Source organism: Protopterus annectens, chromosome 4.part0 (assembly GCF_019279795.1).
Source record: "Protopterus annectens isolate FY-2018-M chromosome 4.part0, PAN1.0, whole genome shotgun sequence".
NCBI lineage: Eukaryota > Metazoa > Chordata > Ceratodontiformes > Protopteridae > Protopterus > Protopterus annectens.
In genome coordinates, this window is record NC_056733.1 from 699,837,806 (window position 1) to 699,859,214 (window position 21,409).

At 36.7% G+C, this 21,409-nt stretch overlaps 1 protein-coding gene across 1 annotated transcript in view; it reads left to right on the forward strand.

Annotated features, from left to right (window-relative positions):
• The window catches only part of PES1 (pescadillo ribosomal biogenesis factor 1), a 773,399-nt gene that overhangs the window by 600,649 nt on the left and 151,341 nt on the right, over positions 1-21,409 (forward strand). Inside the window, exons 8-9 of the mRNA XM_044068668.1 lie at positions 18,628-18,705; positions 18,912-19,001. Coding sequence (XP_043924603.1) covers positions 18,628-18,705; positions 18,912-19,001 — 168 coding nt within the window. The remainder of the gene's footprint in view (positions 1-18,627; positions 18,706-18,911; positions 19,002-21,409) is intronic.

Genomic DNA, 21,409 nt, shown 5'->3' on the forward strand with positions numbered 1-21,409 from the left:
CCCACCAACTTCAGTAAGAAGCAGTTCAGATATGCATGCACTTTAAGCCTTTAACCAGAAATTCCCAGCTCAGAAGGGCAGAGTCCAGCCTCTCCTTCCACAAGAGTGCAGACCACGAACCCTCTTAATGTAAAATAACTGGCCTGAAAACCCAAGTGCTTAAACCAGAATTAATACACTTTTAGAATAACAGACACTGAGCCCTCAATCAGCAGTTCCCAACCTAGAAGGATGTAAGCTACCTGTTCTGCCACTATAGTGCAGACCACAAACCCTCCAGTGCAAAACATCTGGTCCGAAGCCCAAGTGTTTAAACCAAAAGGCTTACAATGAGTTACACCAAGCAGTAATAAATACAATTGAGTACTTTTAAGATGATGCAAAAGTAAAATAAAGTAGGTAGAAACACAAGTACAGTAAAAGCAGATGACATTTTTTTTTCTCAAGTGCTGAGATCAAAGAAACAGATTTGAGTGCTGAAACTAGAAAACTGGCTAGTTATAAGAAAAAAAAACTAAGTTAGAAGGCTTCCCTCCAACACAGAAGGGCTTGGGGGCTCAGAAGCCTACAAATAGTCTATACCACTTAACAGGAAAGGCAGGAAACGAGCTTAATTTTTTTTTTCTGTTTCCCAGATGCTCTCTTTGCACACAGTAGGAGTGCCTGAAATTAGAACATGATCTCACTGCACTCAGTTGAGTGAGCAAATGAGATGGGGCCAGAAGGAGTATCCAAACACAGATTTACAAGAGGGGCGGGCAGTTTCAAGGCCACTAAGATTAACACCAAAACAAAACCAGGGAGGGTGGGTGGGACTAACTGAAGAGCAGAGTCAAAACTTCCAGTTCAGTTAATATTCCTGCAACACACAGTTAAAATCAATTTAAATACTGTATTTTTTTGAAAAAAAAAGTGCAGATAAAGGTACTTAAATTCTCTTATACGTCCAGTTGAATACAGCAAGTTCTTAGCTGGCCAAAGTGGAGGCTTTTCTTTTCTTGGATGAAAAAGATACTAGGACTTGCCCCACTGATGAAAAGTCATCTCTTTGACCCAGAGGAAGTAGCTAGTTGTGCTAAACACCATTTTGTTAATTATAAGAACATATAAAAATGAAAATTAGTTAAAAATGGCATTTTGTCTGTAGTAGTAGTATTGTTCTTTGCTAAACATCTGGTCTTCTCATTTGAGCATGAAAAATGAAAGAATGAATTGGCAAGCATGGCCAGTTATTAGCATCCATGCCTGGATTTTCCATTGTCACCTGTACTACTACTACTACTGCTGTTTAGGTTGGTGTGGCTGTGCTGTCTCAAGGTCCTGAGGCAGCAAGTCAATCCAATTATATCCTGCTTTAGCCAGTGACAATAGAACACATATATTAATAGAAGAGAAAAACATAATAATGTTTTCATTCAGTGTGCATATATGTTTTGGTTCTTACTATTAGCATTTACTCAATTACATATATTGCTTAAATCTTGCCTTCCCTTAAACCTCACTCCTCTTCCTGCACATTATTATGCACATATTTTTCCAACAGTTTCTGTTTATTTCTTAGTAATTTGTCTTTTCCTATTTTCTAATGATCCCACCTTCAGTTGTTTTTATCACCTTTATAATATTCACTACTTCAATTATAGGGGCAGCATTTTCTTACATTCTGTATCAGTGTTGCTCAGTTAATGTTATCAGATGTTCACCACTCCTTCACAAAACCAGTTTAATTCAAATTTGTCAGTTTTGGAAACACTTTTGCCAGTCTTTTAGATAGTATACAAATAGTTTATAATTGTGGTTTAAATTTGAAATGGGTCTGTGTGAATCGGATTTGAAGGGTCTTTACCCTTTTTTGGTAATACAGCCACCACAGCTTTCTTCCAAGATGCTGGTATTCACCTACCCCTTTTAAAATACCATTCAACAAGGCTTTCTCAATATTTATCACGTTCTTCCTTCCTAACTTCAGGTCTTCCACGGGAATATGGTATGTTCCTGATCACTTCCCTGTTGATTGATTTATATAGCACCATTTTAATTTCATCTCTTCTCATCTTAACTGTTATTTGTTGAGCCTCATCTTCCTATGACTTTGTCATAATTATCTTCCATTATTATTTATTTTTTGTGTCTTTTCTTGAATTCCATATTCCTCTACTTTATACAATTTTCATAACATTTCTGAAGCCTTTCTAATACCTTTTTAAGGTCCCTTGTTTTTTTCTTGTTTTAGGTTGCCTAAGTTTGGCACCAACTCTTTCTGCTCTCTATTTCTTAAGTTATTGAGTTTTTGTGCTCTGGATTTATCAAAAAATAGCTGTCTAACAGCATTCTTCAGCTACTCTCTTATTATCCCATTTAACATTCTGTAGTCACTGCTTTTCTTATTCAAAGAGATTCCCCTTATTCTGGCGTACTTTAACCCGTGTCACCGTTTCGAAATAATTCCTATTATTTTCATTTTTTCGTCTAATAATGCTATATTTTAAACTCCATTTTCATTTTATCCCATTCACTAGCTATACATTCTGAAATTCTTTTTTTTCTCCCCTAATAACTCTTGAATCATTTCCATTATCCTTTCCTTAAATTCCTCTCTTTTAAACAAATAAGTAGAAAACCAGCAGTTTCTCATTTTTACCTTACTTTTGTATCTTTATCTTACTTTTTATTGGTGCATGATCTGAAAGCTATTGGGTGTGTGTCAAAGCTTTCAATTAACTACACATGCTGTTGTGAAAAAAATATAATTTCTATGCAGTCTGGCCCCAGTCGTTCTACCTTTATGGAAAATGTAAATTGAGTCTGTGTTCCTAATACTGATATGAGTATTTCTTCAGAAGTCTACTCTCTTTTGTTATATTTTTCCTTTTGAGTCCCCAATATGCCTTTACCATTGCAAATCAGATTCCAGTTTCCTCCATAAATAATATTCCCTGTTGAAAGCTTATTATTTCTTTCAAAAATCTCTTAAGCCCCATAATACCAGGTTTTAGTGGGATATAAGTACATGCTGGCACAATCCTCCTCCACTGCCATTAACCCCGTACTGCCTGAAATCTACCATTATTACCTTGTTTCCCCCTTTTCTATCACTATCTGAGACAGTCTGGCAATCAGCATTATTACTTACCTTTTCTTTTGTTCCTGATACTCTGCTGAATATCCACCTGAAATCCTGTCTTTGTTACTTCATCAGTTCCACATGCTTATTTCTATATAGCATTGCTCTTTACACCCTGCACTTTTTACTCTAATTCAGTAATCTTTGCTTTTTGTCTGTACCTGTAATACCATTTACATTCCATGATAATATGGACGAGTAAGCATTATCACAGAAAACTGTTGCTCCCACCTACTGTATATGACAGTTTTCTTGAATGTGTATTTTCAGCTTTTAGCTTACATGCATATCATAATGTTTGTCAGGCTAATCTCTCATGTGGTTGCTTCTTTTCATCTCCATTTGAACCTTTGTCACATTTTCAGTACATTTTAGTTCAATGAAAAAACAAGAAACTAAATTGATTTTTCAGGAATCCCTATCCCTTTTTTATTTTACAACAAACACACAGACAACTGTGTATGCTTTTAAAAAAAATGAAGGTTACTCCAACAGGTAGGATACATTGCCCTAATCTGATGGCTGCCCCCACAGGCACAACATATTCTAAAATGAAGTGTACCCATGCTGAAATGCATGTTAGAACATGTTCCCACTTACAGTAATTGCTTACTGTTATTTTCTTATCTCTGTTGCCCTCCCATATGCGAAAAACAGGTTATGCTTTCAGTAAACATTACGTTTTAATCCCAAGAAAAAATCTGCACTATCAGCTACTTGCATTCACTTCCCACAGTTTGACTTCATTTTCAGTGAACTACTTGTCAGTGTGCCTTTAAATGTTAATTACACTTTATCTTGTACATTTTTTCAGCAGAGACAGTTCAGACATCGTATTTAATTGGCTGCACCTGCAGACTTTTATCTCCAAGTAGAAGCACTTAATAAAGAAGAGAACAGCTAGTAACTTTGCAGATACATGAAATAATTTTTGTAAAGTTCATTCAGAACACACTGCTCAGAACTTTTATGATCAACTGCTTGCACTTGTAAATTTATTGTCTCCCCACTGAAAGACATTTATAATGGATAAAGCTGATGAATTTGCAAATGTAAGACGTAATTACCACTTCCATGCATTTTATTCTGTTTTCAAGCCTGTTTGTTTACAAAATGTTATTTTTAGCTTAAACCAAGGACATCAAAATAGATTTCCACCTCTGTAAAATTAATGGAAGTTACATTATATGTAGAATTAAGAAAATAATCAGTATGCTTTCTATCCCACCAGCAGCCCCAGATCTCAACATTATAGTAACTTTAATTTGCTTCCTCTCGGCCTTTCTTATCTTGTTACAGTGTAAAGCCTGGACACCTTACAACTAAGAAAAAGAACTTTCTTGCTTTAATATCTTTTACATAAGCAGCAGTGACTGACGAGACTGCCCCACCTCACATTTAAAATAGCCCTAACTGCATACTGTATGAAATTGCTTTACAGTGCATCATGCAATTTACATAATTACATTTTTGTACAAATTTTAACAAAAACAAAACTGTTTTGCTTCAGTTGCTTCTGTGCCCTTCAAAAATGAATGACATGAAATGGGGTATATGCTTTACAGTATACCCACCAGTTCAATACAGTCAACTAAGTTGCAGTCTTTACTCTTGCAAAGTCACTTTTTGCATGTCTGTTCTTATATCCAGTAGCACTGATGCTTTACAATCTTTTATTTATTCACAACACTTTGCTGCTCTTCTTCCTGGTCATGTTTGTCTCTCATTACCAGTTTTTTGTTCAAATCCTTGATAATCCTCATTCTTCTTGCTAGATCCAGTGCTTTATTTTCTGTCTCTCAAGCATTTTCCTTTAGAAGTATAGAAACTGGTTCACTGTCAAAGTATCTCTTTGAGCTTTGTTATTGTCAGAGAGAAGCAGAGTTACCTTCTGTTTGCTGGCTCGGTGCTAGATAAACTTCTTTATTTTCTCTTTAACCTGTTCTGTTATAACAATGTCATTGATCCTCCAGGAAGAAATTTTTCAAAGATAGCCTGATACAGCAGTTTGAATCTCACATTTGCCTGCCAACATTTTGTGGTTGCTGGTATGAACTTGCTTCTCTTCTTCCTGGTATACCGTGATTAACTATTTTCCACAAACACTCTTCTGTCCTCCATTTTTAATAAGTTTCCTTTCTGACAGTTTTGTCAGGAACAATTCTTTCCTTGTCTTTACTAATAGGTCTTGGTGGCTTTCCTGTGGCCAGATTTGGAATGCAAGTGTACTCTCTCAGTTAATAAATCCTACTGTGAAGTATCAATCCAGTTGCGTATTTGTACTTTCATAAAGTTAATGCAGTCATTTCCTTCCAGTTTCTCTGCTACCGCAGAAAATTTCAGGTTTTCTCTCTATGCTGTCTCTCCTAAACTATTTTTTTTAATTATTCTTGAGAAACCTCATCTCAGCCAGCTGTTTATTCATTTCAGCCTCTGATTCTTGCAGTTTTATCAGTTCATCTAAATAGCTAGTTAAAAGTTTCTTCCATTTTTCCAGATTATTCATATTTCATTTTGTGTGATCCTCCACTCTTGTACTATAGCTGAAATTTGAACTGCATTCTGCTAAACAGCTGCAATATTCTTCCCAAAGTTTTTTTTTCTGGTTGAGTTTCTCTTAATTCCTCTAAATTTCTTCCCTGCTGGCATTCACACAGTAGAATTACTAACCAGTAACTGAATTCCACCCAAATTTAAAGGTTTTACTGGCTTTGTTTCACAGTTTCTGTTGATGTATTTAACCAAGCTGTTCATCAATGTGCAGTTATCATCTGACAAACATTCATTTGGGTGTTGTCAGAGTTTTGTGCATTTTAGTTAATGGTGTGGGTATGAAGTGAGCCCTTTGAGAAAAGTGGGTGTGTAAGGATCATGATTGTATTGGAATGGTGCTATTTTGAAGGCTTGGGGTGCTTGTTGAAAGCTGTTTTTTTATGCCCTTTTTTGATGCTTGGGGAGGCATAGAAAGTTGGCTTTTTTTGATGCCCTTTTGTGTGTGTGTTGGGAGCCATTCCTTTGAATCAGCTGCTTTCTCTTTTCTGACAAAGGAGAATTTTGTTTTTATTGACACCATGTTTTGTTCTTAATTTATATTGTAGATTAGTTCTTTGGTAAGCCACTGTGTGCCCAAATACGTTTAGGAAGTATTTGTCTTGTGGTGGAGTAGTTTGCTTTTCAATGTAGTGGCTGTATCTGCATGGTCTTGTTCTTTTTATTTGTTCTTGTTCATTTTGGTAGTGCTTTATGTTTTCTTGAGGATTAGGCCATAAAATTACTAGCTGTGGGAGGAGGTTTTGTGTTTGATATGTTTGCTAAAATAGTTGGTCACTGAGGAAGAGATGGTATGGAAATATTTGAGATCCTGTTTGGATTATTAGTATATCTAGTAGAGAGTAGTTGCTATTTTTAAAATTTGTTTTTGTGATTAACCATTTGGTTCAATCAGTGTTTGGTTTGGAATTTCCACAAAAAAAAAAAACCTCTGAAAAACACACTGCAGCCCCAGATGAGGTGTCATACACCCAATTGATAAACTCCCGTAAGCAGTAAGTTATAAAAAGAGGTAAAAAATGTATTGGGCAGTAATCAAAATTGTGGTTAAGCGCTTTTGTCCATGTACACAACACACTTCTTCAGAAGCACAGAAAAAGTAAGAAAGCCGTCGTCTGTTTGTAATGTTAATTTAACACATCATGATAATTAGTCTCTTTCTTAAAGGAACAGTGCATCTTTATCAGATCAAGAAAAAAAACTCAATATGGACATTTTATTTTTATATATATATATATATATATATATATATATGTGTATATGTATGTATGTATATATGTGTGTGTTATCAGTGCTTTTAAGTTTGTTTACAATCTACAGTGTGGTGACCGCACTATTGTTTTTACATTTTATTATAGTTTCTCAACCTATTGAGCGGATCTCTTATGTTATTGTAATTATATATATATATATATATATATATATATATATATATATATATATAAATTAAATCATCCAGTCCGAACTAGTAAATGAATTCATTAAAAGATGCACTATAAATTCTTAGTCGGAAGCTTGAGGATACTAGAAATGGATATATTTTCATGCAAACCAGTTGGGTCACTGGCATTAAGCCTTAGTTGCCAAGACACTTTTTTAGACTCCAAAAATAATCTCCTAAGGGCTACCCTGGAGTGTTTTTAACAGCCTTCTCTAGTACAGCAAGCTGAAATGTCTTATGGATGGTATAATCTCGTATGTTTGTAAAGGGCTTTATTCAAATTCATCTTACAGATATCGTAATTGTGTTTGTAAATGCACTTGTTTAAATCCCGTTCAGTCCTCTGAATGTAAAACGCCCCACAAGGATCACAATAACAATATAGACCACACCCTTGGTCTTACAATTGCACCCATCAGCTAAGTGGGTCTTAAATTGCAAATTTCCTTTAAGGTAATACTGCTGTATTACTTCTGATCTAATTTCATTCACAAAATGAAAAGGGTAGCCTCTATCATTGAACATTGTATGGGCATTATAAATCTAACATTTACTGGAAACCAACTTTTTCAAATGCCTATTTACATTTTCACAGTGACCACCCAGTGTCTCAAAAGAGATCCCTTGTCAAGGGGTAGTTTATTAGGATCAGTCAGATGATCACTGATGTGTTTGGGGATGAGTGTGACAAGTTGTCCAGCATGTTTAATGGTAGAGGCTACCCATTTTACTTCATGAATGAAATTGGATCAGAGGTAGCCGCTTTAAGGCCAGTTGTATTTAGTCCTATTTTGGGACAAGTTGATCATGAGGCCAATATTTCCATTCCAGCAACTGCACTCCGTCTTACTAAAAGCTGTGCTCTTGGGCACCACCCGTTAAATGCCACAATTTTTTTATCAGTATTAATAGAAACATAGGTGACACTGTAGGTGAGAAACACTTCATTTTTGAAAAACGTGTTTGACATGTCACCCCCAACATTTTGTTCCTATGAAGGGTATAAGGAATTGTGGATACTGCAGTCAGAGTCCCTACATGCTGGACAAAGCAGTATGTCTTCATAGGAAATTCGCAGTTTAAGACCCAGTTAGCTGATGGGTGTGTATTTTGGAGGCTAAAGAAGTATCTTGGTAACTAAGGCTTGATGCCTGTGACCCAACTTGTGTGAATGAAAATATATGCATTTCTAGTATCCTCAAGCTTCTGACTGTGCATTTATAGTGGATTATTTATAGTGGATCTTTTAATGAATTAATTTACCAGTTAAGACCAGATGATTTTATTCATGATTTTATTTCATAATATCTATAGCTATCCATCTTTCTATATCTATCTAATTATATATATATATATATATATATATATATATATATATACACACACACACACACACACACACACACACACACACACACACACACACACACAGTGTTGCATTTGGGTCAGCCCCCCCCCCCCCATGCAGCCATTCCAGTGTCCCATTATTTAGCTATTTCTCCCTAGTTGCCATAAACACTGTGTGTGTACTGCTTTCTGCTTTACTTAGGTTCATAGGTATGTACTAGGCTATCAGCCCTAGGGCCTGTACAAGCCTAGCCAAACGAGGTTCCCTGGCTTTTGCCACCCATGAAAATTATTTTCCTGTGCGCTTGTCGAGCAGCTCCACAGCAGTGATTCTTGGGGTGAATTTCCTGTTTCCTATCCAATTGTCAAGATTTCTCTTAAAGATAGCTAATGAGGAGCTCTGCTTGACATGAATAGGTAGCCTGTTCCAGGGCATGGAAAGTCTCTGGGACAGGAATCTATCCTTCCAGCATGTTCTGTTTATTGTGGTGACAAGGTTTAGGTCCCGGGAGCGTGTGGCTCGTAGAGATTGGGATTGGGATAAAACTACAGATTCTGAGCTGAAACCACTCCTCCAGCGACAGGCTGTTCAAAGTTAACACTCTCACTGATAAACAGAGAAGCTTCCCTCTACCTTAGAAAGGTTTGGGCAACACAGAAACATACAAACAGCCCAGAATTCAGCAAAATCTGAAAACCGGACTCTACTGGCTCTAGAAAGGTGGGAAACGAGTAGAGAGATGGGAGTTTGTTTTTTTTTTTTTTTTTTTTTTTTCAAAAGTTAAAGCAGATACAGGAATACAAACACTTTCAAAGCAGAAAACTGTCATCACGCTTGAGTGTGTAGCCCTTAATAGCTAAACAGTTGAAAAACACTTAAAAACGATAAAAGTGCAAACAGTATAAGAATTAAAAAAAACAGTTAAAATAAGTAGCAAAGTTAATAAAAAATGGTCAGAATAATGCGGCTAGCAAAAATAAGCAATAAAAAGCAAAACAGAGGTACTTAATCCACTCAGTCTCCCTTTTCTCTCTTTACTGCTGTAGGACTCTGCAGGGCACCCAGGCAGGCTCTTTTTAGGTAATACAAGCGCAAAAACCACCAAACACTGTTTTTTTAAACCGAACAGATATTTGGATTTAGTTTAAAACTTTTATTTCAAATTTTCCAGCACAAACACTGATAGACGTTTGCTAAACAAAGCAATAGTCTCACAATGAAAACAGACGTAGCAATAAAACTTGACTTTTGAAACTCGCATTAATTGAAACAGCATTGAAACCCACATTCAAAGAAAATGCATCTGGCCAGTAGCAGATTGTTTACCTTTGGGCTGTTTTCAAATCCTAGGCCCCTTGCACAGATTTTTATCAGCATGCAAAAGTTATTTTATTCACTTTCTTGATATTATTAAATTATAAAATATAATTAAATTATATCCCTTGTTCATAGGTGTGTACTAGGCTAATGGCCCTGGAGCCTTTACAAGCCTAGCCCATAGGATTAACCTGGCATTGTATAATACAGCACCACTTGTTAGAGCATGTTTTAAATTTATAGTTTTGCATATTTTTCCAGTCAGCAATGAAACAAAACATCTGAACCAATAATGACAAAACTGCCTGATTCAGAACATTTCAACCATAAAAGGCCACTCAACTTCTGTCATTACAATCCACCAATATCAGTCAATATGCGCAATCTCTGCAGAAGTAAAAGTCATTTGAATAATTCTACATTAAAGAGATCTGTAACTAATGAAACGGTTGCTGTTAGCAAAAACTTTATATTTCAGTGTGTCATCTACAAATACAGTGCCTGAGGCTCTTGAAGAATAAATTGCCTATTTACATTAATAAATGCTAAGCGGATAGATAATCTGCCTTTCATCTTGACCTAAACAGTATTGAGGAACAAAAAAAGTTGACAGAGCTATTTTCTAAAACACCTTTCAGAATATCAGTGTACATAGTATGAAAAGACCCAGTGTGATATTTCCTTGCATACAGTGCTTTTTGTTTTTTATCTCACATACAAACACGCACTTTATCCAGTAAATAACAGAAATTAAACCTAAACCAGGAAAATAAACTGTTTATTTTATTTTATTTTATTTATTTTTCATTTGTTGACCGGGATAGTCCGACTGGATGCATGTCCATTTTCAGCAGAGGCCTAGGGAGAAGAGCTCCATGGAGTAACAAATCATCATAACATGTCACATATTACAAATAAATATATTATTTGCAGAGATTAGATGGGCAGACACTACAAATTACATATAGAATATTTTCAGTGATTAGAAGAGCAAACGTTATAACAAATCGTCAGGTAGTGTTATTCAGTGAGAGAATCAGATAAAATTACATAGTAGGCTACCTAGCAGATTTATGCATTCCAGAGACAGGTTAATCAGGCTTGATACAGTGACATAGCCAGTTTGTTCCCAGTTGGTGTTTGAGCCTTGTTTTGAACTGACCAAGTGAAGAGAGTAAGGTAATATTAGCTGGTAGAGAGTTCCATGATCTTCCTACAGAATTTACGAAGAGTGAGTCACCGCCTGAGTTATTAGTTTTACATATCTGAATAAGGAGTCTGTTGGAGGAGCACAGCAGTCTAGGATTATTATAGAGGGTGACAAGATCTTTAAGTGCAGGGGTATTGTTAGGGTTATATATGATTTTATGGGCCATAATCAATTGGTTATATAGTATTAGACTGGGTAATTCAAGCCATCCCAGCTGGATTAGATTGATGCAGTGATGTGTCCTAAAAGGCAGCCCAGTGGCAAACCTGGCAATGTGGTTATAACAGCTTGAGAGTTTGTTCATGACAGTCTTGTTAACATTAAAGAGAAGAGGGGATGCATACAGAAGAGTAGAGAGAAGGTGAGAGAGAGCTATGGCAACTTTGACTGGGGGAGGGGTTAGGAAGGCTTTTATTCTGTAAAGTGATCCTAGTTTTTTGTTGATGGTTTTGATCAATTGGTTAACATGTAGGTCGAATTTTAGATTATTATCGCATTGCCACCTCACAGCAAGAGGTTCTCCGGTTAGATCCTCGGCTGGGTTGCCTTCTGTGCAGAGTCTGCATTTCCTCCCTGTGGTCGTGGGTTTCCTCTCACATCCCAAAGACATGCTGCAGGTGGATTGGACACTCTAAATTGGCCCTAGGTGTGTGTGCTTGTGTGTGCCTTCTGTGGAAGGTTGGGCTGGCAACTCGACACCATAAAACTCCACTGCCAATCATGAGCAGACAAGGTGATCTGCTGTGGCGACCCCTAACCGGGAAAAGCCGAACGAAGAAAAAGAAGATCTATAATGACACCTGATAGTTTAGTGGAGAAGTCAGGGGAGATTATTGTTCCATCATTTGCTTTTATTATAAAATTAATGGTAGTAGACCTTTGTGTAGGTAATAACGGTTTTTTAGTTTTTTTTAGCATTTAGAATCCAACGTCGTTGGGAAAGCCAGTTTCCTATTGTGTTAAAGGTGGTCTGGATGGCTAACTGTAACTCTACTGGGGATGTGGCCGAGCAAATCTGGGTAGAGTCGTCGGCATATTGGATACAGCTGACTTTTGGGATGACAGTATTCATATCGTTGATGAAAATGGAAAATAACAGGGGCCCTAGTATAGAGCCTTGTGGTACTCCAAGGGTGTTAGGTAGTAGGTTAGAGAGTTTATTCTGCCAAAGAACAGCCTCCTGTCTACCACTTAGATAGGATTTAAACCATTGAAGGGCTTTAGGATCTAGACTGAGTGTTTGCAGGGTGTGTATTAATAGTTGGTGGTCAGTCATATCGAATGCCTTGGAGAGATCCAAGAAGAGGGCTGAAGAAATATGGTTATTGTTTCGATTGTGGTTTATGGTGTTGGTAAAGACTAGTAGGGCTGAGGTAGTACTGTGGTAAGGTCTGAAACCATGCTGGGTATCTGCCATGAGGTGGTTATGGATTAGGTGGTGCATGAACTGTCTCTGAATACATTTTTCCGTAATCTTTGCAAGTGGAGAGAGTATAGCTATAGGCCTATAGTTGGAGAATTCAGTAGAGCTACCTCCTTTATGGAATGGGATTACATAGGATATTTTCCAGATAGTGGGAATTTTAGCTTCTTCTATGGTTCTATTGATAAGTATCGATACCGGGTATGCAATAGCATCAGCTGATTTTTGTAGGTATTCAGCAGGAAGTTGGTCAGCCGATACTGTGGTAGGTTTTAGTTTTTTGATTAGGGTACGGATAAGTGATGTGGCGACAGGTTGAAAACTAAATAAGAGTAGGTTTCTATAGGTGGTACTTTCTGGGCCAAGGGAGCTAGGAGGTAGTTGGCTGGCTAGAGCCTGAATTGTCTCGGTAAGGAATCAGTTAAAACTATTTGAAACATCCTCTGGGGTTTTATCAGTAATGGCAACTGGGATGGGGGTAGTAGTTTATCCAGGCCTGCCCAAAACTTCTGAGGGTTATTTTGATTTTCTGTCTGTAATTTGCAGTAGTATTGTTTTTTGTCTTGTAGTATGAATTTTTTAGTTTCGTTCCTAAGTTGTCTGTATTTAATTTGATCTTGGAGGTGTTTTGTTGAACACCGTAAAGCCCAGGCTTTGCTTCTAAGACTAATTTTGAGTCTAGTCTCTTTTGAAAGCCGTGGTGCAGTTTTTGCCTTTGTTCTTTTTGAGCAAATAGGTGCGTGTAAGTCAAGGATCTCAAGGAATTTATTGTTGAAGTACACAACTGCTTCATCTAAGGGGAGGAGTTTTAAAATAGACCAGTTACATTTTAGTTCCTGTTGGAATTTGACAGAGCCAAAGTTCTTGTTATTTCTAACATTTCTTAATAAGGGTTGTTGGGGATTGGTAGCTTTGTGCTTAATAATATATGTGAGATGGTGATCGCTTAGACTATCGGGGAGGGTACCAGAGGTGTACAGATGGGGGTGACTGTTGATGACTACCCAATCAAGTATGCTTTCTTTTTGGTTGGGCTTACATACCCTAGTAGGGGGGTTAATGATTTGCGTAAATGAGTGTAGGTTAATATGGGTGGTTGGGGATTCTGATGAACAGTTGGCCCAGTCTATATTGAAGTCTCAGAGAAGTAGGGTTTCTTGGGGGTAGTGACTAGATATCCACTGTAAGGTGTCTTCAAGTGTAGCTATATTGTTACCTGGGGGAATATAGATGCAGATGATATAAATGCATTTACTTTTGTTAAGTTGCAGTTTGGTGGCTAGAATCGCTAAGTTGTTAATCTGAGGTGGTTGTACTACATCTGTGGTTACATTCAGCTCTGATTTATAGAGTATAGCTACCCCACCCCCCTTCCTGGAAACATGGTCCAGCCTGTGTATGTTATACCCAGGAGGTAGTACTTCATTGTTTGTAGTGGTAGGTTTTAACCAGGTCTCTGATAGACAGAGAATCTCAGGGGAGTGAACAGCAAGGAGTGCATGCAGTTCATGTACCTTGTTATTAATGCTTCTAATGTTAAGATGACAGGTTAGGATAGAGTTAGATGGCCTGGAAATTATAGGGTTTTAGCTTAGGTTACAGGTAGAGGGGGGAGTATGTGTCTAAGGTGGATGGGCCAGGGTTGGAGTGTATGTCTCCACCAAGTAATAGGCTAGGCCTAAGCTTGGAGGTAAGTTTCAGGAATTTGTCTACAATGTATGGCAGACAAAAGAATACGGTTAGCTAACAAACCAAGGGACATCAGGTATGACCAGCTTGAAGAAAAGTCTGGAACAAAAGTATAACAAAATTAAACTGAAAACCACCAGAAAACATAAAAAAAACCCCTGCATTTTGTCTGTGAAGCCTAAAAGGAATAATTGTTAATGACTTGTATGAGGAGCTGAGAACTAGTCTTTTTATTTAAGGTAAGGAAAAAACGTTCAAAATTTTCTTGAGGTAACTATTGTTGCAAACACCCGTATGAAAATATCTGATTTTTCCTGTATTCATTTTGTCTGTCCCTGGTGTTTTCCTAAGCCCAGGTATCCCTAAGTTGTTCACCTTTCCATAAATTTAACTTCAAATGCATCAGCCTACTCCTGTCTCATTTGCTCTGACAGAGAACATAATGTTAGAAAAACAGTAGTCTGAAATCTAAGGGAAAAAACAAATAACATTTTGTTAACAGATCATATGTTATAAGACCTTTAGCAGTTATAATGACCGCATAAATTCCTTTGAAGAGCTAAGTATCCTGTCATAGTGGTTACTAGACCACAATCATTTTGCTATCAGTTTGAGAGAACATGTATCTGACTGGCCAAACTACAAAATACAATTACAAATTTTAATAGACTGGACTTGTATTATTTTAGTACTACCAATACAAACTTATTAAAAATACATCACTTGTTTAATTGGATTTTCAAAGAAATTATTAAAATTTCATAATTTAATAGAAACTGTTTTTCCGGGAAACTTCAATCAAGTGTGAACTAAGTTTTGCACACTGTTTTCCCAAGTTTAGGATGATAACATTTTAAAATGTTTTAAGAAATGACACCGTTTTAACAACAATCGTATCTTACATCAATAACACAGAAATGAAAATGTATAGCATGGTCTAAAAATACATGTTTGATATAAAACAATGCATAATGACACAACTGGTCTTGCAGCTTTTGCATAATGAACCTATGCCTTTTACAGAAAGCTACAGAGTATATGCCTAATGTGGACAAATAGTGGATGGTAGAAAACTAGCAGGGGTCATCAATTTATACCTTTGCTATACCAATCTCAGCTCTTTATGTCACAAATAACAATTAACCACAGCTGACCTTCGATTATAGAGCATTATATGAAAAGGCACATTAGTAATATTAACAGGTGAGATACTATGGCAACAGGTAAGTGCTATTTTATCATTATAAAATATTTTGACCATATTCAACAGCTTTAAGCAACATAATTTTATAAAGGAATTGCAATAATCGCATAAAAAGACTTCAACAATAGGTATCATTTCATGTTTTATTTTACTAGCACTTGGTCACACAAAATTAAACGATTTCTTGGGGTTTGTAGTATCATTAGTAAAAGTCTGCTGGAAGAACTGGCTGGCCTTTTGTTATCTGAAGCAGGCAGATAGACTGCAGCTCTGTCTTTTATGGCATTATTATTATTTTCTTTTGGAAATGTAAGCTTAGGACAGCAACATGCTCTCAGTATTGTCTAGAGAAGGCCTCACTAAAGCTCATATGAAAGAAGCATCTTATGACTTATGGAAGACTTTAGCCTCAAAACTTTATGTAAACCAGAAATGCAATGCAGTGAGACTGTCCAAGATACCATACAGTGCTTCCCCCTACAGCTCATACTAGCGGCCTCTGCATGACCAAATTATAAAAAACTTCCCCTTAAATTAATTGCGTTTCAGTTGCTCTCCCTTTCATAGCAGCCTCACACACACACACACACACACCTACACCTCCCTGATTTGTCCGACCATTCCCGGTGGTCCACTGTGCAGTCTAAACGTCTCCTGTAGACTGGAATTCAAATTCTACCAGCGCAGAAAATGAAGACGTCACGTAAAGAATCTCTGCTTCTGCGTCTGTGCAACTGGACACAAAGGGTGTACTTAAAGAACACCACCCTTGAAAAAGAAAGTTTTTTTTAAAATTATTATTATTAAAGAAACAGGGCAGCAGAGATGCCGGTAGGCCGCACCGGCTCAAAAAAGCCCTGTGTGTGTCTGTGTGTGTGTGTATATATATATATATATATATATATATATATATATATATATATATATATATATATGATAAACGTTTTATGCACACATTTTATTTTTGTATTCACCAACAATTTTTTTCATTGTGATGCATTAACTACATTTATGTATGTGTTTTACTTACATACATTATATATATATATACACACACACACACACACACACACACACACACACACACACACACACACACACACTTTTATAGAGATGATAATACATAAACTCAGTATGAAAATAATATAATTTTCTTGGTTTGATAAAGGTGCACTGTTCCTTTAAGAATGAGTCTTTAATCATCATGACATGTTACATCAACATTACAAACAGACAAGGGCTTTGTTAGTCTTTCTTTGGTTCTGAAGAACTCCATTTATTATGTACATGGATGAAAGTGCTTAACCACAGTTTTGATTGTTTAATAAAATTTTCATCAGTTTTTATTACCTACTGTTTTTTTTTTCCTGTTGATTGATTTTGGGGGTTTTAACACTTCCACACCTTTAAAGTAATGCATGCTGTAGTGGAGTACATTTTCATCTTGATGGATGTAAATTTAAGCCTTTTGAGTGGTTTGAAATGGAGTATATATATTTGGTAGAGCTTATGGTGAAGGATTGGGAGAAGCCTGCGTGGAGATCAGATAGGGAGTGGATTTTAGTTATTTGTTTTTAGTTGTAACAAAGTAACAGAAAGAAGTATGATTAGAAAGGCTGATGGGTAATGTTTGGTCAGATTTCGACTGGATGCATTGGGTAATAACAGTAGACTTTGTACAATGCTTATGTAGTATGGGATGTGTTAAGGTGGTTATGCTGATTTTTTTCATTGAAGTAAATTTATTTGAGATCTAAAATAATTGGGATAACTTTGTATTTAGATAATTTGCAGGGCTCATGAGTAAGGTACAGGGAAGGTTAGATTTGCTTGTCTGGTAGATTGCAGGTAGTGGGTAGCATTAGTAGGGATTTTTTTTTAATTTGTGCATATATTGGGGACTGAACTGCTTTATTATATTAATGGTTTATAGTTCAGGTATAAGACCATCTAAACCAGGAGTCTTATTATTTTTTAACCTTTTAATTTGATCTTTTATTTCTTTAAAAATAAATGGTGTATCATTTTTAATTGTTCATTTGTTATTTTTTTTTATATTTCAATTTAGAAAAATTACTACTATCACATCATTGACTAAGCTATTTGAATGTTTATTTATATTTGTATAAAATATTCTAAAGCTCTCAAGAATACCATCAATATCTGTTTTCTTTCTTTTTTATTTGTTTGTATTGTAATTTCTTTAATGTGATGTAGTATATTCATTTTCTTAGATCTAATAGCAAGGCTATGTAAACTTGAGTTCGATTAATATATTTGAAGTTTTAGTTTTTCCACATTTACTGATACTTTATGATTTAGAATTTCAGTGTATTTTGTATTAATTTTTTAGTTCTGACTGACTAATAGTGTCATTTGGTTTTAGGTCTAATTTTATTTAATCTATTTTAGCCTGTAATGTATTTAATTCTTTACCCCATTATTTTGTTTTACTTATATACCAGCGTGTAATTCTACCATTTAAGTAAGCCTTTAGTTAGAGGTTAGAATTAGAACAGCGGAGACAGGAATGTCGTTAGTTGGCAGTTGTTATTGATACTGATGTTACTGAGGGCTTGTCTTAGGTGTTAAATGCAAGTGCTTCCAGTTTGGGGAGACTTTACATGTGTAATTAAACTGAGTGATGAATTTAATTGTAGGAATTATGTACAGTGATTACGACTGGGCTAAACTGTTGTATACTATTTTTGTTGATCTTTGTATAACAATGTCTACATCTTTCATTTGTTTCTGAGGGTAGAACTCTTTATCACAACATACCATTTGCAGGTACTGTAGTATATGTATTGACAATATCTAGAATAGGGTTGTCATCTTTTCAAATGCCCAAAGTGGGACAATTGTGGGTACAATCATCAGATTTTGCAGGCCAAAACATATCCATGGCCAGTACAAGTGACAGAACTTCACTTTTTTGCATAAATAAAAGCTTATTATTGTAGCATTTTAGTTACTTATTCTGTTTCTTATAACATTTATATGTTTCAGGTACAGAATAACTGTTAGCAACTATTACATAAAATATAGGAAATAATTCTGCCCTAATATCTCAGGACAATTGTCATTTTTGCAATTTTTTTGCAGGACACAACTGCCCAAAGAGGGACTGTCCCTTGCAAAGTGGGACAGGTGGCAACCCTAATCTAGAAAGTGTGGCAAGTTATATTCTGGTTAGAATTTAATATGAGTGGTAGAGGATTAGGAATGCTGTCTTGATTTTTGTAAGAAAATGGGGGCTGCTGTTTTGATTTTTTTTTGTTATGTGCTGCATTTCATGCTTACCGATTTATTTGTCTGCAGTTGGATGATTCTTCAGAGGCAGAGCTGAAAGTGGCCAAAGAGGACAGATATGCCATGGATTCAGAGGTTTATATGGAGGTAAGTTCAGCAGAAAATAAAACTTTCTGTATTACTTTGTATTATGGCACTGAATGCCACAAGTATTATTGATATGCTGATTGTGTTTGGTACTCTTTTGTGATTTAAATTTGCCTTTAGTGTAGCAGACATTCACGAAGAAAAAAATCTTGAAGATACAACCCCTGTATTAACATACAACTGTTCTGATGTGCTTCCTTCCCCAGAAACTGTCTGCCCTTAGTGCCAGTGTAATTCGTGCAGTGTCTTTCAATGAAGAGGACAGTGCTGAAGTAGATGAATTTCCTGCAGAAGAGGTAAGGTTGTAATTATAGTCACTTCATGTGCACTCTATATATGTTGTTCTCTGTCTCTCTCTAGGTGGTTCTTGTCTGTGTTTGGTACAGTATGGAATCCGCTGCCCACACTCATGACTGTTAGATGTCCTCCTTTTCATTGTAAAATATTTTAAAATAATGTAGGCGATCAATGGTGGCTGAGTTGGTATTTTATTTTAAATTTACTGTTTTGGAAAAATGACTTGAGGACATAGTAAAATTCCTTGCTTTTCAAAATCCCTTTCGATTAATATGGATTTGTAACATGCGCATACACATACATAGCATTGTGTGCAGCACAGATAGCATAGATGTTTTGTAAGTTGCCGTCTTCATAGACTGTGTTTGGTGGAACAGAGAAACTAATAAAGTATGAAAAGAAAAACATTAAAAACTAGAAAATGTAACCAATCAATACCAAAGTAATGAGTTTTTCTTTCCCCTGTAGATGTTCACCCTGAAGCCTACTGTTATTGTTAGTTAAGAAGTTTGGGGTAGGCTTTCTCCTAGTTGGGCGTAAAAACAAGGCCGAGCTTCATTTTCACTTGTTTGTGTTCAGCATTTCCTGACTGCGCTATGTGGTTCACTCTTGCAGAATATATCAATAATGGAATTTGATTATTTTGGTTGAGCTTCTCTTTAAAACATGAGTGTTCTATGTTCTTAGGTTCATAGGAGATTACCAGGCTAATGAAGTGAGCCCTTACAAGCCTAGCCAGTATAACCCGATTTTACCAAATATATGGCCCCTTAGGAGCAACAATAGGCATGGATTTATGCCTGTGCCTTGAGTATCTTACAGGTTGCCCCTGTCTATAAGGGACATAGCGGATACCCCAGATTTGAATTTCTGATTCCCTTCCATTGATCCAGATTGTGTTTGAAGAGGTCCAGGGAAGGGCTATGCTTAATGTGAATTGGCTATCTATTTGGTGACGAGATTTATGCTCAGTTTTGAAAGTTTATTTGCAATACCAGAGTATGGAATTTTGTCAAATGCCTTGGCCAGGTTGTGGTAGGTGGAATGTACTGTTTCACTCTCATCCATAGACCTAGTGACTTTCTCAAAGAAATCCACCAGATTTAATAGGCCTGACCTGCCCTTGACAAAGGCGACTTGGGTTGAGTCCACTGTTTTGGAAGTTTCCCACATCATTATTGATCAGGTCCATGATTATTTTGTCCACAGCCTTACATATAAGACAAGTCAGACTTATAGGTCTGTAATTTCCTGGGTCAGTAAATGGTCCCTTGTCTACCACTCTGTCAGGGCAAAGCCAAGTCCGGAGGCTATGGTTAAGTAGAGATCTTGATGGGCTTGATAAGTCCTGATTTAAGCTCTTTAAGAAGCAACCTAGCATATCGTCATTGAAGCCGTGTTTTTTGCTTTAGAGAACGAAGTGGCAGCCTTTGGAGGTGAACTGCCGCAGGGTATTTTCTTGGGGAGAACTGGGGGTGATAGAGAGGTGAGATTTAAGCTTAATTTGTCGGCCAGCGGATTCAGCTATATCTTCTAGTTGAGTATAGGTGATGCCATCTACAACTAATTCTGCACATTGTTGGGTGTTGACCTTAAGATTGTGGATGTAACTGAAAAATGCCTTATGTTATCCTTAGCTTTGGAGGCTGTTTTTACCACAGAGTCTGATTTCTGAGACTTGACTAGTTCCCTGCATTGCTTGTTTATGTTATCAAGGGAGGTTTTTTTTATCTGTTGTGCACATTCCCTCTTACATTTTGACAGGATTTTCTTTCTTTTATTGTACAACCTGTTAATACCAGCGGTTCACCAGGGTGGCTTATTTTTGCAGTTTGGCCTGGGTTTATTTTGGTCTGCTACTGCTGTTTCTATGCAGTTGTTTATATGATCGTACGGAGCTTTTGTGTACACCTCTGCTTAGTTTTATTTGTTTTCTCATTTTGGGAGAGCTTGGAAACTAGCTGTGTCCCTTAATAGGAATAGGGGGTAATATATCTTTAAAGAAGTTCTTAAAAATTGGGGGGTTTTGTTGGGAGACTAATTTTACCTTTATTTCAAGGGAGACTGCTTTGTGATCTAATCTTACCAGTGAAGACATCCCACTTTGTGGGAGTGAGGGGATGCAGCACTCTCCCATATTTGTGAGTACCAGATCTATGTTATTTATTCCCCTAGTGGGATTGCAGACTTAGCTGCTCCTGGGCATATGAGTTTCTTCTTCTTCTTTCGGCTTTTCTTGGTTAGGGGTCGCCACAGCTGGATCATCTGTCCGATCATGATTGGCAGTGGAGTTTTATGGTGTCGAGTTGCCAGCCCAGTGCCCAACCTTCCACAGAAGGCACACACACGCACACACTCACACCTAGGGCCAATTTAGAGTGTCCAATCCACCTACTGCATGTCTTTG